Source organism: Rhinopithecus bieti, unplaced genomic scaffold, assembly GCF_001698545.2.
Source record: "Rhinopithecus bieti isolate Rb0 unplaced genomic scaffold, ASM169854v2 scaffold_31527, whole genome shotgun sequence".
NCBI lineage: Eukaryota > Metazoa > Chordata > Mammalia > Primates > Cercopithecidae > Rhinopithecus > Rhinopithecus bieti.
In genome coordinates this window covers 1,113,457-1,132,704 of record NW_016813959.1, presented here as the reverse complement: position 1 = coordinate 1,132,704, position 19,248 = coordinate 1,113,457, and the positions used below count along the sequence as shown (strand labels likewise).

Genomic DNA, 19,248 nt, shown 5'->3' with positions numbered 1-19,248 from the left:
CTATATTCCTAACTCAATTATAATTTAATTTACTTATACTAGTTTTTCATGAGAAACACAATATACATAGATTTTAAGACAGAAGAGGCAGCCTATCCTTCTCAAATCCAACAAATCTGAGTCAAAGTCAAGGTCCTCTAGTTATTACAGTATGCACAAAATACATAATAAAATAATTTTCTAGGCAGAATTCACTTATCTTTTTTCATTTTCAAATAAACAAAAAAAAGTCACATCATGAGGAGATAACCCTTGATAATCTAACCAGATTATATTAATCCATTGTAAAGAACTACAGGAATAAAAAATATTCTCTAAAACACTTAAAATATTGAAAAATGATAAACAAAACATTCACTGCTACTAAAATGTACCTGCAAAACAGTCACTCTATGACGGGAAAAGAGAACACTGGCTAATTTTGATGGGAGCAACTTGATGGAAGTTGGTACAATAAGCAGAGAGGCACCACTTGATAGAGCAAGAAATATTTCCACAACAGAAGGATCAAAGGTCAGAGGTGAAGCCAGAAACAAAACATCTTCTTGTGTGATGTCAAAAAGTATCCTAAGGCAAAACAGAATGCAGTTACAAGAAACGTCAAACATTTAGTAAGCACATAGCCTAAAAAAGTGTTCACGTGTTTATGATTAATAAAGTTTCTGAATGTTGGCCAGATTTTATTCTTCTCTCTTAAATTAGGCAAAATAGTGCTATCAAAATTCAAGAAATCTTCTTTATAAAAGAAAGAATTAACAGCCATTTAAAGCAATATCCATGTTTTACCAGACATATTTTATCATCTGTGATGACTTTTGATGTGTCAACTTGGTTTGATTGAACTACTGCCCCCAGAATTCCCTCTCTAGTATGTTTCCTGTTAGGGAAGGAGACAAGGGATATTCTCTTGAGAGCTGAGGAACAGAAGGGAGGCTGCTGCTTAGCAGCACACAAGCTTTCTTCAAGCGGTTATTCAATCAAACCCTGTAGTCCCTAATCAGCTGATTTACTTAATCAAAAGTGAGATTATCCAGGGTTGGCTGAATTTACTTGGAAGGCCTTTAGAAGAGGTTTTAGGCCTTCTCTAAAGAAGAGATCCAAACAGCAGCTGGGTCTGCAATTAATCTCCCTTCCCTCCAATCTGATTTCACCTGGGACAGTCTCATGGCCACGGGATTCCAGCCTGCTTGTGATCACCCCTTCCTAACTGATCCCTATGGACTTCAGACTTGCTTAGCCAGCCCCCACAACTGTGTAAACCAATTTCTTATAATGAATCCCTGATCTAACTCCTGGTTCTGCTCCTCTGGCAGAATCCTTATTCTGTCATACTTATTCAATGATGCTTAATAGAGACTTCCGACTCCCCTTTCTATTTGGCATTTTCTTTCAGTATCTGAACAAAAAGCAGAATAAGAATATATGTGGTTAGGATCTTACAGAGCATGGATAGTCATTGTTGAGCCTATGACACTACTTCAATTTGAACACCCAAACACCAATACATCTAAAAGCATCTTAATTTCAAAAGAGCTTCAAATATGGTATAAACATTTAAAAAATTATAACCATGTATATGGTGTCTCAGGTAAAATAAAAACTCACTGTATGTTAAAGGTGTAGGCGCCGAAAGGCTGTGATACCTTTCCTCCCCATCATAAGGCTCACAGCCAACACTCTTATAAACAAAAGACAGTTTAACAACAGAAAAGCATGACAAATTAATCAAAGTTTCATGAAACATAGGAGGCTTCAGAATGAAGACCCAAGGACCCAAGGGAAAAGCATCCATTTTAATATTTAGATTCAATAGAGTGGACAGCTGTGTAGAAATGTGATTAGACAAAAAGGGAATGAGTAATAAACTGAGTGGGAAAATCCAGCAAGGCCTGTCCTTTTAAATTCCTGGCTTCTGTGTGTGGCATTTCTTCCTCCCATGTATAGGGCAGGACCCTTTCTGGAATGAGTCTTATGTTCTACTTTCAGACAAGGTAAGTAAGAGCAATTTCTTTACAGCCAGCTCTTACATATAAAGGTTAGATTAATATTTCTATATTTCTATATATATATATATATTTTTTTTGTTGAGAAAAGTCTCACTCTGTCACCCAAGCTGGAGTACAGTGGTGCGATCTCGGCTCACTGCAATCTCTGCCTCCTGGGTTCGAGCAATTCTCCTGCCTCAGCTTCCCGAGTAGCTGGGACTACAGGCATGTGCCACCACACCTGGCTAATTTTTTTGCATGTTTAGTAGAGACTGGGTTTCAACCATGTTGATCAGGCTGGTCTCAAACTCCTGACCTCAAACGATCCACCCACCTCAGCCTCCCAAAGTGCTGGGATTACAGGCGTGAGCCACCATGCCCAGCCTCTAGGTTTTAAGACTATCTTTGAGGGAGTGGGGTTCGGTTACTACGGCCTGCCTTGGGGAGAAAGGGAAGCAAGAGAAAGAAGGTCAGAAGGTCAGAAAGAGACTTTACTTCTCAAGTCCTTCCAATGTCCTTCAGTTCAAAGTACTCAGCATGCCAAAGTACCATATGTTGGGGCATCATTTTCTGAGCCCAACAAAGGCTACCCTCAAACTTCAAGTTTTAGAGGAATTATTCTTTACATATATTGTCTAGCTTCCTACTTAGGTATTCAGGGGAGAGCCAACTTTCTAATAGGCTTCCAACAAAGCTTAAATTCTGAGAATAGTTTTAGTTTTTCAATTCTATGAACAAAAATGGGCAAAGTTACGCATGCATAGAGGATGAATGCTCCATGTAGTTCATTTCAAGAAAGCAGCTTAGGATGCATTCAATATAAGAAAAGTTGAAAAAAAAGAAGAGACAGATTTTAAAGGAAGAAAAAAAGTGGAACGCAACAAACATTTAAACATATTACTTGTGAAGCTTAGGCTGGGTATCTAATATATTGTTCCTCATTTTCCCAACCACCATATGAGGCAGGTATAATTATGTGAGAACCTAACTCAGAACCCAAGTTGGTATGAAGATTATTTTAAGGTAAAGACATTTGAGGCTAGGCACGGTGGCTCATGCTTGTAATCCCAGCACTTTGGGAGGCCAAGGCGGGCAGATACTTGAGGTCAGGAGTTCGAGACCAGCCTGGCCAAGATAGTGAAACCCTGTCTCTACTAAAACTACAAAAATTAGCCAGGTATGGTGGCGTGCGTGTGGGGAAAAGAAAGAGAGATCAGACTGTTACTGCGTCTATGTAGAAAGGAGTAGACATAAAAGACTCCATTTTGTTCTGTAATAAGAAAAATTCTACTGCCATTGAGATGCTGTTAATCTGTGACCCTACCCCCAACCCTGTCCTTGCAGGAGACATGTGCTGTGGTGACTCAAGGTTTAACGGATTTGGAGCTGTGCAGGATGTGCTTTGTTAAATAAGTGCCTGAAAGCAGTATGTTTGTTAAAAGTCATCACCATTCTCTTAATCTCAAGTACCCAAGGACACAAACACTGCGGAAAGCTGCAGGGACCTCTGCCTAGGGAAGCTAGGTATTGTTCAAGGTTTCTCCCCATGTGATAGTCTAAAATATGGCCTCATGGGAAGGGAAAGACCTGATCGTATCGTCCCCCTGCCTGACACCCGTGAAGGGTGAAGGGTCTGTGCTGAGGAGGATTAGTAAAAGAGGAAAGAAGGCCTCTTGGCAGTTGAGATAGAAAAAGGCATCTGTCTCCTGCCCGTCCCTGGGTAATGGAACATCTCGGTGTAAAACTCGATTGTATGTTCTATTTACTGAGATAGGAGAAAACTGCCTTAGGGCTGGAGGTGGGACGTGCTAGCGGCAATGCTGCTCTTTATGCACTGAAAAGGTTTATGGAGATGTTTGCATATGCACATCAAGGCACAGCACTTTTCCTTAAACTTATTCATGTCAGAGATCTTTATTCATATGTCTTTCTGCTGACCTTCTCCCTACTATGATCCTATTGTCCTGCCACTTCCCCTTTTTCTAAAAGATGGTAAAGATAATTATCAATAAATACTGAGGGAACTCAGAGACCGGTGCCGGCGCGGGTCCTCTGTATGCTGAGCACAGGTCCCCTGGGCCCACTTTCCTTTCTCTATACTTTGTCTCTGTGTCTCTTTCTTTTCTCAAGTCTCTCGTTCCACCCGACGAGAAATGCCCACAGGTGTGGAGGGGCAGGCCCCTCCTTCAGTGCGCCTGTAGTGGGAGGCTGAGGCAGAAGAATAGCTTGAACCTGGGAGGCAGAGGTTGCAGTGAGCTGAGAGTGCATTGCTGCATTCCAGCCTGGGCGACAGTGAGTCTCTGTCTCAAAAAAAAAAAAAAAAAAGAGGACATTTGAGATTCAACAAATGCAGAAGAAACCTTCTTGGAGCTTCCCTTATCTGACTAAAAGCAGAAACTTCTGGCAAATGAGGCTGCCATAAACTTCTTCTTCAGAGTAGTTTTAACTCCCAGGAAGACCAAGGGTAAACCTACCATAAATCCCCTCTCTGAAGACAGTGTTATGGCTGTGAAGAAGACAGAAAGACCACTGCACCTGCATACCCAAGTATCATCACAAACTTTCTTATCTCCTGTTTATTTTCCTGAAAACCCATTTGTCTTTCCAAAACAATTTATTTGTTCTTCCTATGAACAAAGAAATTTTATGAACAAATACATTTACAAATACATTTAAATGAACTTAATAAAATGCAGTTCCATTTCTTTTGTAAACTGCTATATGCATAGGAATAAACTTTTTTTCTTAATCTGTCTTTTGTCAGTTTAATTCTCAGTCCCCCAGATACTGCGTCACAGATGGTAGAGGAAAAGTTCACCCCATTTAAAATGGAGAAAACTGAAGTTCATGGAGGTTAAGTAACTTACGCAAAGTCAAAAAAACAACTCATTTTTAAATGTTTAAAAAATAGTTATCCTTATCCAAGCCTTAAAATTAATCCCCTGATTTGAAAGATCTATCTAAATTAGACTTCAAAATTTCAATAAATGAAACCTAGTTCTTCCCTTTCTGCAGCTATCATACTCTGTGGAGGTAGTGCTGCCTCTTACCAACATCCACAAGAAAACTCAGCGTTGTCTTTTTTTTTTTTTTAAGACAGTCTTGCTCTGTCACCCAAGCTGGAGTGCAGGGTCTTGCAGTTGCCCAAGCTCAATCACAGTTCACTGCAGCCTCAAACACCTAGGCTCAGCAATCTTCCTGCTTTGGCCACTGGAGTAGCTAAGACTACAGACTTGTGCCACCATGCCCAGCTAGCACTGTCTTATTAATAGGTTATTCTGGTAATATTTGGGGAGCCAGCAACGGAGATAAGATTGTTCTAATATGTGTCTGAAATTTACTACTCCCTAGTTTAGTGATCTAAGACTAAAACAGAAAATTTAACATTACTGTTTTAATTTTTAAATTGAATATTTTAACATTTCATCTCTCTAGAATCGAATTATTTGCCACCTCACTTAACATAAAAGCAAACCAAAAAAGGATTTCTAACAGGCAAATAAATTGAATTAAGTTGAAGCACCAAACAAGTATCAAAAAATTTGTATAATTTAGTCATAAATCAACCCTTCAACCCTCATTAAGTAAATGTTTGCTCCCATTTCACATACCATTCTTACCACTGCCGGGCCAGTGCCTGGTGGTCAACTGTCTCTCCACCTCCCTCAGATTCCTTATCTGCTTCATTTTCTTCAAGTTCCCTACATCCCCATCCCCACCTCACCTCCCACACTCTTAGGTATGACTTGGCTTTCTGCCTCATACAAAAGTTAAAACCAACTGGCTTCCTCTAACACCAAGAAATGTATGTACTTCACTATCCTAATCTTTTTGAGGGTATCAAAAAAAGAGGTATTCCACTCAGTATTTTAAATAATGCCATTCCCTCCCATCTAAATGTATCTTACTCCTTTGTTAATACTCCTACTACTACTCCATTATTCAAACCAACCCTTTCTACCAACTCCCTACCCTCAGCCTATAAACCGCTCATCTTTTTTTTTTTTTTTTTTAAGATAGGGTCTCGTTCTGTCACCCAGACTAGAGTGCAGTGGTGCAATAACAGATCACTGTAGACTTGACCTCCTGGGCTAAATCAATCCTTCCCCCTCAGCCTCCTGAGTTGCTAGGATTATAGACACAGATCACCATGCCCAGCTAATTTTTTTTGTGTTTCTTAAAGAGGGAGTACCACTATGTTACCCAGGCTGGTTTCGAACTCCTGGGCTCGAGCGATCCTCCTGCCGTAGCCTCCCAAAGTGTGGGATTACAGGCGTGAGCCACTGCACCCAGCCAACCTCTCCAATCTTAAAAACACCTATGTCTATCCCAGAATTCCCTCTTTTCCATTAAAACCAGTTTCTAGAAAATAACATTTGACTTTTATGACCTCTATTTCGTTATCTCCTATTCTGTTATCTCCAGCCTAATGTAATCTATCTGCAACCTTGGGGACTTAAGAAGTCACTAAAGACTATATTGTCAATTACAACAGACATCTTTCTCTACCAGCATTTAACCATTTCTTCTTTCCAGGCCTGCATTTGCCATCCAATACCACAGGTCCACTGAGCACTAAGAATGTGGCTAGTCCAAATTGAGATGTGTAAGTATAAAATGAATGCCAGATTTTGAAGATGATTAGCATAAAAAATGCAAACTACCTTACTAGTAATGTTTATGTTGATTACATATTGAAGTAATGTTTTGGGGTATACTGAATTAAATAAAATATACTGTTAAAATTAACTTCACTTGATTCTTTTTTCTTCCCTTTCCATTCAATTTTACTTTTGAATATTACTTAAACATTTAACATTACATAAAACTTAAAATCACATAAAATTACATACGTGTCTCATGAGGTTTCTATTTCTGTATACTCCTTTGATTTTCTAGGACCTAAGGTTCACTTCCTCCTCTCTTTCTTGGCAAATTAAGAATGTCAACTTTGGCGATTTCTAATCTCTTGACCACATCAGCAAGTCAAACACCACGATACTACTACAAGAGGGAACTTAGTAAAATGAGAATCTTTTAATGGTTCCCCATCATCTACTGGATTAAGTTCAGCCTTCAACTGGGCATACCAGGCTCCTGATCTTTCACTGTTTCCTCGGCCCTGCTCTGACATTCTAGCAGGACAAACTCCTTCATTCTCATATAACTCTGCTAGTACCTATGCTAGGAAAACCCTTTCTCCCTTTTTATTAATAATTAAGATGCAAAGCTTCTAATCACATCATTTGTTTGTTCCGTGTCTGGCCCTGGGCTTGGATGAAATAGGTGAAGGCCCTAGTCTGCAGAGAACTAAAGTTCAGATACAGCTGAAACAAAAAAGACTTAATTACTTCTTAGGATTATTAATTTAGGAACAAGAGCTATAAAACCAAAAGTTTTAAATTATTTTTTCCCTTTAAAATACAAGGTTTTTTTGTTTTATTTTGTTTTGTTTTTGAGACAGTCTCACTCTGTCACTCAGGCTGGAGTGTAAGCGGCATATTCTCAGCTCACTGCAACCTCCACCTCCTGGGTTCAAGCAATTCTCCTGCCTCAGCCTCTCCAGTAGCTGGTATTACAGGCACCCACCACCACGCCTGGCTAATTTTTGTATTTTTTTAGTAGAGACAGCTTTCACCATGTTGGCCAGGCTGGTCTTGAACTCCTGACCTCAAATGATCCGCCACCTTAGTCTCCCAAAGTGCTGGGATTACAGGTATGAGCCACACACCTGGCCTAAAATATAGGTTCTAAGAAAGAGTCAAAGAATAGAACTTACTGAAAATGCTGGATATTTGGTACTATACACTCATGAGGCACTCTGACAATCTTCGGTATCCCTGTAGTCCCTGATGTATGTAGTACATACGCTAAGCAATGCTTTAGCCTCAGATCCACGTGTTCTGCTTTTTCTTCATTGACATGCTCAGAACTTACGCTGATTTTATTTTTTTTTCATATTTCTCTTTTCCATCACTTAGCATCAAGTTCACCTCAGTATTTTTCCGGTGAAGTCTGAAGAGCACTAGGTCATTATGTTCTACTGTAAATGTATCATAGCTCAATAACGTTTCATGAAAAGATTTAAATTTCTGTGTGAAATGGAGGACAAAGTTTACAATATTAGTATGTTAAAAGATATTCTTCTTTATATAGAAGTAATATGAAATACAGTCATCCCTCAGTATCCATGGGGGAATTGGTTCTAGGATCATCTCAGATACCAAAATCTGAACATACTCAAGTCCCTTATATAAAATGTTGCTGTATTTGCATATAACCCATGTACATCCTCCCATGTACTTTAAATCATCTCTAGATTACTTATAACTAATATAAAACTATGCTAATGAATGCTATGTAAATAGTTGCTATATTTTAAATTTTGTATTAGTTTTTACTGTTGCACTGGGTTTTTTTTTTTTTCTGAATATTGTCTTTTTTCTTGAGACAGGGTCTCTCTCTGTTGCCCAGGCTGGAGTGCAGCGGTGTAATCTTTATTGTTTTATTTTTATTTTTTACTTTTGAGACAGAGTCTCGCTCTTTCGCCCAGTCTGGAGTGCAGTGGCGCAATCTTGGCTCACTGCAAATTCTGCTTCCCTGGTTCACGTCATTCTCCTTCCTCAGCCTCTCGAGTAGCTGGGACTACAGGCACCTGCCACCATGCCCGCCTAATTTTTTTGTATTCTTTTTAGTAGAAACAGGGTTTCACCGTGTTAACCAGGATGGTCTCGATCTCCTGACCTTGTGATCCGTCCGCCTCGGCCTCCCAAAGTGCTGGGATTACAGGTGTGAGCCACCCCACCCGGCCGCAGCAGTGTAATCTTAACTGACTGCAACCTTGAACAGCTGGGCTCAAGTGAGTTTCCCACTTCAGCCTCTTGAGTAGCTGGAACTACAGGTGTGCACCACCACACACAGATAAGTTTTTTTATTTGTAGCAGAGACGAGGTCTCACTATGTTACCCAACGTGGTCTCAAACTCCTGGACTTAAATAATCTCCTGCGCCAGTCCCCTAAAGTGCTGGGATTATAGGCGTGGGCCCCAAATATTTTCAGTCTGCAGTTGGTTGACTCCTCGGATGGGAAACCTCTGGATACAGAGGGCCAAATGTATTCATTTACTCATTCAACATGACTTTTTTGGGGAGTTGGGAGGAGTACTTGCTATATACCTGGGGTGAAAAGATAGATAAATCTCCAAGAGCAAAGTGCTGTCCTTACTTTCAAACCTATTTTCAAAAACACCAGACATATAAAAGCAATTATAATGCAGTGTGGTATGATAATAAAGCAGGCTTGAAATGTTAATGGGAACAGAGAATGCTGAACTTAACTCTGCCTAGAAGGTCAGAGATTGCTTCATGGGTAATATTTGTTATAAGGAGCTAAAAATGGGCACTTCAGGCAAACAACCAACATTGAGGATCTGACCTGGGAAAGCTGATATGTGAACATTAAGCATTCCAATTAAGGTAAAGAATGGGGAGGGGGAAAGGGAAAAGGTGAGGTGCATAGTTGATAGGAGATGAGATGCAAATCCTTAATAATTTTGTACAGTCAGCACAAAGGAGTTTAGATCTTAACCTGTAAGTGACAGGATCCAATTGAAGGTGGCAATAGCATAGATTAGACTCTATCAAGGACAGAATAATAAATGAGATTCTGCTAAGTGAGAATCATTTAATGAGTCTTTTGCAGTAATTCAGATATACTATATGGTCCTGAACTACTATTCTGCTGCAAGATGAGTGGTTAGAAAGGGTCTATGAGCAAAGAATAAATAAGACATGGTGACTTTCTGGATATGGACTGAGTCTAAGAAAATTGTTGGGTTTCTGGCCCAGGTGATTTGGTGGATGGAGACGAATTAATGCAGAAGTGAGTTTGGATGAAGAGATGCTAAGCTAAATTTGTATACATTGAAAGTAAGGTTTCTTTGAATATATCTTTTTAGGTTGACAACAACAGCAAATATAACCTAAGTTTTCACATTAAATAAATCAACATAAATAATGAGAAAAGGGTCACAACCCAGAAGCCTACAGTGTTTTCTTTGTGTGTTTGGTGTATGTGTATGCACTGGGTAGGGGATGTGGTGTGGCCTGTAATATTTACAAAATTAAAGGCCTACATACTCTTCAGATCTAGCTCAAAATCATCCCTCCTCATTAAAATTCTACTATATCTACTAGGTTATGTTTACTTCACTTAGGAAAATTATTACACTATGTAGATGTTATGGGTTCAGGAGTAATAACTTTTCTCTCCAACTACATTATAAAAAACTGGAAGGCTTATATACCAATGCCCTCCCAATCATCCTGTCCCTAGTGCAAGGTTTCTCAGTTTCAACACTACTGATATTTTGGACCAGATAATTCTTTGTGGAGTGCTGTCTTATACATTGTAGGATTTCTGGCAGTATCCCTGGCCTCCATCCACCAGATGCCAGTAGCACCCCACTTCCATCATTACAATAAAAAATATGTCTAGACATTGCCAACTGTCCCCAGTTGAGAACTGTTGCTTTAATGGATACGTACAGTAGATGCTTAAAAATACTGATTGCTCCTGTGTTAAATGAAGGAAGAACACTTACACCATCATCAAAATCATGAGATAGGAAGCAAGGTTTTGCTATGCTCAACTCATTCATTCTTGGGTTTTGCTATGCCCAACTCCTACTGGTCATAAAGAATACCTTGATATTGACAATTAATACTGATACTAAGTTACCCTTTATAAAATTTCACTAAGGTTGCTAAGAAAAATAAACATCACATCCCCATTTCAGTTTTGCTTACTTATGAACAATAGAATAACCAATTTGAGGAGTAGAGGAAACTTCAGCTACACACTAATAAATATTTATTTTTAAAGCATTTATTAACCAGATCAGGTGTGGTGGCTCATGCCTGTAATCTCAGCACTTTGGGAGGTCGGGGCGGGCAGATCACTTGAGGTCAGGAGTTCAAGACCAGCCTGGCCAACATGGCGAAACCTTGTCTCTACTTAAAAATAACATACACAAAAATTAGCCAGGTGTGGTGGCATGCAGCTGTAATTCCAGTTACTTGGGAGGCTGAGGTACAAGAACCGCTTGAACCTGGGAGGCAGAGGTTGCAGTGAGCTGAGATCGCACCACTGCCCACTGCACTTCAGCCTGGGTAACAGAGTGAGACTCTGGCTCAAAAAAAAAACAAAAACAAAAACAAAACAAAACAAAAAAACCCTTTGAGTCACTAGAAAGTCCCCCATATATCTCAAGTTCTTGATACTTCTTATATACACAAAGACAGACACACATACACATATACACGGGGGGGGGGGCAGGAGGGAGTAACGCATTTAAGTTACCCCATTACAAACTGGCTCATATAGAAAATGGGCAAAAACAGGCTAAATTGAATATATTTTTATAATGTTCTTCCCCTTTAGTAAAACAGTATTTTATAAATAATAAATAAATAATGAAGCATGGGCTGCATCTTGCTGAAGATATAATTCTTGCCCCAAAGCAGTGTTTCTTGGTTACATCTTTGGTTGGCAATCATTTAAAATAAAAAACAATAAATTTAGTTTTCTGGAAAGATCTCTTCTAAGTACCAGTCTCTTTTTCAAAATGCAAGCTTTGTTATAATTCTTCAGTGTTGCTGACCAATGTAATTGCCATAAATATGAAAGTTTCAAGTATTATAAAATTTTGCAGTATAGGAAATACTTTGGAAAGAGAAAGGAAATTCAAAATAATGCACAATATATTATTATAAGGCTAACAGATCTGTTCATACCACAGAACAGTGGTTCACAATGCAGTATGAAGGGTGGAGAGCCCCTCCAGGGGACAAATGGCAATGTCTGGAGATTTTTTGTTGTTACGACTGGGAAGTGCTACTGAAGTCTAGTGAGTGCAGTCAAAGATATTGCTAAATATCCTATAATGTATGGAACACTCCTCACAACAATTACTCAACCCTAAAAATGTCATAGTGCAAAGACTGAGAAACCTTGCCACATTTAGCAGAATGTAATACAGGCAGAAAACAATTGAAACACCTAGACTTACATTAATTTGTTTTTTTTCAACAAGGATATACTTTAGATTACATTTTTTCATAAAATGAGTTGATAATGATAGTGGTGAATCTGGATCGATAGGTACATAAGCAGCTGGGACTTGGAGAATTCTAAAGAAAAAAGTACACAGTCAGCACAGAATGTCTGTTGATTTAGTATTTGTTTAAGCATTTCTATTTCTCTATGCACTTTATTTTTTGTAGCCGCATAAAAATGGTTTCTGGAGCGCTTTATTGCTGATCAGAAATTTCCAATGTTTTCATTGACACTTAATTGGTAATAAACACCGTCATTTTAGCCGGGCACAGTGGCTCACACCTGTAATCCCAGCACTTTGGGAGGTTGAGGCAGGTGAATCACCTGAGGTCAGGAGTTCGAGACCAGCCTGACCAACATGGAGAAACCCTGTCTCTACTAAAATACAAAATAGCCAGGCGTGATGGTGGGCACCTGTAATCCCAGCTGCTTGGGAGGCTGAGGCAGGAGAATTGCTTGAACCCGGGAGGTGGAGGTTGCAGTGAGCAGAGATCATACCATTGTACTCCAACCTGGGCAATAAGAGTGAAACTTCATCTCAAAAATAAATAAATAAATAAATAAACACTGTCATTTTATCTTTTCTTCATGAAAACCCTAAGTATTTACTATGTTAAATTCTCATCACTTAATATAGAGAAATACAAGATTTTTAAAAGTTAAGCATTTTAAGTAGCTTCAGGTATACTTTAAGGATATCAGATCTTTGCACATAGTAAGTTCTCAATAAATTTTGTCAATAATTGAGTGAAAGTAAATTTTGTTGTTGTTGTTTTGTTTATTGTTTTATAGAGATGGGGGTCTTGTTAAGTCACCAGGGTGGTCTCGAACTCCTGGCCTTAAATAATACTCCAGACTCAGCCTCCCAAAGTGCTGGGATTTACAGGTGTGAGCCACTGTGCCTGGCCAAAAGTAAATTTTTGAACATCTTTTGCTTTATACTTATATAATTAATTTACTAAGACACATATAGAATGAATAATCTCTTTCTTTGGCAGTTTATATTTATTGCAGAGTTCTAGAATAGAAATCACTACATGAGGATAACATTCTAGAACAATTTAAATGATTAAATATTTTGCAAGTATTTGTTGGAACAGTGTCTTCCAATAGGTTCATATTTCAATCTATATCAACTATTATCCAAAACTCTAATTTACTGATTTATTGAATACCTTAGTGCTTAAATTTTCAAATTTTCAGTTATGGACAAAAAACATAGTCATGTTATCTGTGAAATCCTGTTTTCTTTTATCTAACTACAAAGTGTTATAAATTGTCATAATTGTTTTCCTTTAACAGACTAATGAAGCCCTTATATTTTGGAGATACTTATATGTTCTATTAGTAAAAGCTTCTAGTCTCTCCTAAATAAGCTCAGAATAATTAATTTAAATAATTAAAAATAATACTAGGGGAAATGCAAACTTCTTTAGCCTCTCTACAATTGACCAAATACAGAAAAATCCAATAGTAAATAGAACAGTAACTTGTAATATACTCTATTAAAAAATTACATTAGCTTGGAGTAACATCAAATTTACAGTTCTAAAAAATATTACCCTAAAATCCAAGAGGGTAAGTCTATCCCAGGTTGGCAGTAGAGACCAATTTCCCGAATTCCTTGAAAGTCACAGTGTAACAGCAGAAAATTTGATAATTCAGAAGCAGCATTAACCACAGTCTTGTAGGTATAGTAAACTGGAAGCTGGTTGTTGCATTCATCAAAACATACAGCTACTTTGTCCATGTAACAGGAGGCAGCCTTATGCACCAATTCCTGAAGAGTCATTTCACTGAAGTTTATCTAAACATCAATTTGTAGCAGAGAACCCTGTGTATATACAGAAGTGTTAGGGGGAGATGGAGTTTTAGTGAGCTCAGTGGAGGGACAGGGAGAAACTTCTCTATAATCATGTCTCACAAAAATAATTATATCAAAGATATATAAATGAAGAATCTCTGAACTTACGAAATGTCTATGGTGACTTTACTGAGGACAATGAGGTTGAAAATTAACTTGATACATCAACCTATGCTGGGTCAGAGCATCAAAAAAATTTGGGAGGGTAGTGGTATACACAGATGAAAATGAAGCAGGTAAAAATGGAGACCTCTCTCAACGGACCACAATGTAAATATGAAATATATAAAAAATTAATCAATAAAATCAAATTTAAGGGACCCCACACTTAATTTTTTTCACTTTCCTTCAGTAACTGTTACAGATTTGTTAAGATAAATTAGTCAAAATATTGTATGGTGACTTTCAAATTACTCATGTGGCCAGGTGCGGTGGCTCACACCTGTATTCTCAGCACTTTGGGAGGCCAAAGGGGGCGGATCACTTGAGGTCAGGAGTTCAAGATCAGCCTGGCCAACATGGTGAAACCCTGTCTCTACTAAAAATACAAAAATTAGCCACGCAAGGTGGCATGCACCTGTAATCCCAGCTACTCTGGAGGGTGAGGCAGGCGAATCACTTGAACCCAGGAGGCAGAGGTTGCAATGAGTCAGGATGGCGCCACTGCACTCCAGCCTGGGTGAGAGGGCAAGACTCCATCTCAAAATAAATAAATAAGTAAATGAAATAAAAATAAAACAAAATGATTAATGTAAATAAACTTTGCTTTTAAATTCCAGTAGGAACTAAACTCAGATGAAAGCAAAATCAATCTTTGACAGAAGAAAAGTAAAAAACCCTATTCCTATTCATTCAGTTCTAGACAACTATATATAAAAACAGTGCTTATTACTCCTATAATATTAGTATTTTACAGAAGTCATACTTGTGTAATTGTCAAGAAGTAAACTCTTCATACTGTATATTTTATTTTTAAATTGCCAGTAAGTTCATTTAGACTGAAAATGTAATATTACAACTCAATAAAGCAGTATATCAATGCAATGTTCTCTGGGTTTCTTAATGCAGATTATACTAAAAGAAGATTTGAAACAGTATTTCAAGAAAGAAACACTCGGGATCAATGGTAAAAGAAAAACTCAGTGTTTCCTTGAAGGTAAAGGTTATTTTTTTCCCTCTGTGAACTCTATTTTCCATATTTTAAAGCAAGTAAGACTTACCAAATAGTCTACTTCAGTAAAGTTTTGCTTGTTTTTTGAGACAGAGTCTCGCTCTGTTCCCCAGGCTGGAGTGCAGTGGCGCCATCTCGGCTCACTGCAATCTCTGCCTCCCAGGTTCAAGAGATTCTCCCACCTCAAGTTCCCGAGTAGCTGGGATTACAAGTGCGCGCTATCACGTCCGGCTAATTTTTGTTTTTATTTTTTTTTTAAGTAGAGACGGGGTTTCTCCATGTTGGCCAGGTTGGTTTTCAACTCCTGACCTCAAGTGATCCACCTACCTTGGCCTACCAAAACGTTAGGATGACAGGCGGAGCCACCGCGCCTGGCCAAGTCAAGTTTTTTTTTTTTTTTTTTCTTTTTTTCTTTTTTAATTTGTTCACACCTATTTGAACTGATTTCCCGACTGACTCAATTTTCATTTATATTAACTAATTAACATCAATTAGAAAAAAAATCCTAAAGAGAGTAAAATGAACCAGTAAATGCCAAGACCCATCAGTTTGAAAATGCTGTGATTTCTAAATATAAAGTTTAAACATGTAAGGCAACTTTGGTACTTACATTGTTTTTAGTAAGCATTTCTATACATATTAGCTCTTTTTTATGCACAAGATACAATTTTAAGCTTTCCTCAGACATACAATGATCATTATGTAAATATAAGGAAGGCTTTCTGCAGCATGCGCTCAAACGATGAGGAATGAGTTTATTTCGCAACATACAGGTAGTGCGGAAGGGTACCTACACATCTATACGATAATTAAGATGTTTCTTTCCATTTTCCCAATAGTTGCTACAGAGATTTAAGGTAAAACCCATTCTTGTTGTTTCAGGTTTTCATTTTCATTCATGAATCACAAATAACATTCTCTGCAGTAGAGAATACTATACTTAATAATGCCCAAATGTTTGAGACTTCAAAAAGGAAAAAAAAAAATAGCAAACTCTGGTAAGCAGATTTTATATGTAAAAGGAATAAATTTAAGATATTTGCTACTTTACAACCGTAGAAGCTGCTATTTAGTCAACAGAGATCTTAAGAATGTCAACAAATTCTACTGGTATGGGGCCTCTCTCTAGGTCACTGGCTGTTTTAAAAATGGATAAATAATCTAGAAACTTTATTTTCCCAATCCACCTGCTTCTTAATTTACGGTATGCAGCGAGTAACAATGCACTTTATAGCTTCCTAAACATTTCTTCACTGCTCTTCGAAACCACTCTAGGGGGTAGCGGAGCGCAGAGCACACTTATTTCCATTTGAATGCAGGGAAGGAGGGCCGGAGGCTAGTGACGCAGGAGTGTACACACAGGTCAAGGTTAGTCTGCACCACACCAGCACGCCAGACCCCGATGTATCAAATCTGAGGCCAGGCAGTGGTCCTGAAGCTGAGCAAATGTGTGTGGAAGCAGGCTTAGGCCTCGCGGCACTTCGCCTCCCTTACACCGACCCCCGCCGGACACCGCGCCCTGCGGCGACTCACTTAGCAAGTCTCGCGGATTAGGTTTGATCGCATTCGGATCTTTCCCGGACGGCTCGTCACGGATACTTCTCACCGCGAAGCTGCAGCTCCCAGAAGCCGTAAATCTATCCCAGAGCGAGGCCCCATACGCAAATCTTCCGCGTCGCCATGTGACGTCAGTACGAGCGACCCCAGGCAGGCTGTGTCGAGCTGACCCTGCCTCTCCTGAAGCCGAAGCGCCAACTTGAGAGAAGAGTTCTGTAGGCTTTTTCACTTTTGGTTATCTGCTCTGGCGCTCCTTGGGGTCGCGCATGGTCTCTGACAGGGTTTGCAAGGACTTTGGAGCTGACCAGTTTGTAGTCATAACCCTTTCGTACTTGCCAAGAAACTCTGGGCAAGACTTGGATTTTGAGCCGCAGTATTCTCGTTCATAAGGTGAGAATAAAAACATCACCTAGGGTTGATGTGAAGAGAGATGAAATCATTGTGAAATAGGAGAGTTATTGGCCTTCAACCAATGACATTTTCTGAAAACGTGCTGGAGATATGGCTGCAGCAGTGACGCCTGCAAACGACGTTCCTGTCATCATGATGCTGACCTTTTAATTGGGAAGCAGATTGAAACGATAAGGAATTTGACAGGAGCATTTATTAGGACCTGTAAAGAAATTAAAGCAGGTCCGAGGTGGAGTTTTGTAAACTATATGCCTGAATACAAGTTTCTGTTTCCAAGGGAATTGTTACAGTTGGAGACATGTCAATTATCACAGTAAGCGTCAAGGGTAGTAACAGCGGTGTTTTAAAGCTACTGTCTAGTGGCAGAGTAATCGGGATTTTTTTGTTTGGGGATTTTAGCCGGGGGAGGGATTGCGAATTCAGCTCTGCATCAAAACAGTACTTGAAAAACAGGGACGCTATCGCAGCCGTAGTTGTTGGTGACAAGAAAACTGTGGTACGAATCTAAGCAAAAAATATCTCCACATGCCAGCTATAGTTTTCCAAGATGTCCCATGGGCTACTCAAACTGACACAGCCTTATTTATGTATTTAGGTTGGAAGTGGGCAAAAGTGTATCTTGTCTATGTTTCTATGTTGGGATGACACCATCATCCACCCAGCCAGCCAGTTAACCTTCCCACTTACCCTTTTACATCCGATTAGACCCTGGGTCCTCTAGTTCTCAGTCTTAAGACCAGCACCCGGCTGGCTACATCAGAATTGCAAGGAGTGATATTTTAGAAGATTCCAAATTCCTGGACTCCATCCCCAGAGGTTCATCTCCTAGTTTTCTAGGAGGGGCCCTAGAACCTGCGTATTTTAGATGTTCATCGCCATTACTGCCACTTTAGTTCAGGTGTACTTGGTCAGCTTTTTCCTAAAACGTTTTCAGTTTTGTTTGCCTTTGATTGACTCTAAATTGCTGCCAAAATGATGTTTTATTATTCCAGTATCATCTTCCAACTCTGTGATATTAATAATCTTTTTAAAAGTTTTTCTTCCCTTGCAGTATCTATTTCCCTTGTTTCCTTTTTCTTTCTCCTGTTGGTTTTGTGCTCTATCTTTCATAAGAAGAGGCTTTCCTAGGATGTCTAGTGGTCATTATCTGCTCATATGTAAGTGGGGGGGATATTTAAAAGTTGATTGGAAGATCTTGAGCCCATAGGACGTTTGTTGAAAATCAAGTGGGAGAGGAGGGATATGGAGGCTGGGGTATGTCTCAGAATTTAGTACAATTTTCACTTAATTCTCTTATTTTAAGTGCCTGGTGTCTTCCATTACAGAGACCCCGTTTTACTACTGAACAATAAAGAAAAGCCTTCAGATCCGCATCCCGCAGGGTCTCCACTCGGCTTTGGCGCCCCCCTCCCTCTTTCTCTGTAGAAGGGAGGTTCTTCCTTTCTTCTCCCTTCTTTCGCCTTCAGAATAAGGCTGGGGGGGGTGGCATAAAGGATGTAACTCTCCTAAATGAACTTCCAGTCCTTTTAGTTACCCTCTTCACTTCTGCTTCCTGAAGACAGTTTCTGAGCTTTTTAGGGGTTTCTGTGATACAAATAGAATTGCTTGTTGGTTTTGCTCACTGGGGGTTTACAATTCAGCTTTTTCGAGTCAACTGAGCCCTTTGCTGTTGATTCCAGAATTTTATTTCCATTATTCCTTTTCCTTAACCCTCAAGAGTTTATGACTTTAAAAATCCTGTTACTGTCATTTTCAGGGACTCTTAGGGAGCAAATGTACAACACTATGTTTAAGACAGCATTTTTACCTGATAATCCAGGGTTATCATTCTAAAACATATACTAGATCAGTCATAGCATTCTTCTGCTATGAGAATAAGAAGCTTCAATGATCCCTTGTTGCCTGCATAACATTCAGACTGTTCAGCAAGGTAAACAAGAGAGCTCATTTTCTTTCTAACTCGCTCTCTCACAGCAGGCCACAGCTCCCCCACCCATCTTCCACATTCCCCATACCTGATACTGTAAACTCTAGTCATAATGAGAGGCTAGTAAGAGTTCTGAGCATACAAAGTCCTTATCATGTTTCCACATCTGTGTTTTGGCTGGGCTCAGGCTGAAATACCCTTCTTTCTCCATGCCTGC

General features: G+C 39.2%; 1 protein-coding gene across 1 annotated transcript in view; it reads right to left on the bottom strand.

Annotated features, from left to right (window-relative positions):
- The window catches only part of AASDH (aminoadipate-semialdehyde dehydrogenase), a 45,255-nt gene extending 27,968 nt beyond the window's left edge, over positions 1 to 17,287 (bottom strand). Inside the window, 6 exon segments of the mRNA XM_017849283.1 lie at positions 375 to 567; positions 7,765 to 7,925; positions 7,928 to 8,077; positions 12,055 to 12,175; positions 13,664 to 13,935; positions 16,670 to 17,287. Coding sequence (XP_017704772.1) covers positions 375 to 567; positions 7,765 to 7,925; positions 7,928 to 8,077; positions 12,055 to 12,175; positions 13,664 to 13,893 — 855 coding nt within the window. The 5' untranslated portion in view covers positions 13,894 to 13,935; positions 16,670 to 17,287.
- Between the last annotated feature and the right edge of the window lie 1,961 nt (positions 17,288 to 19,248).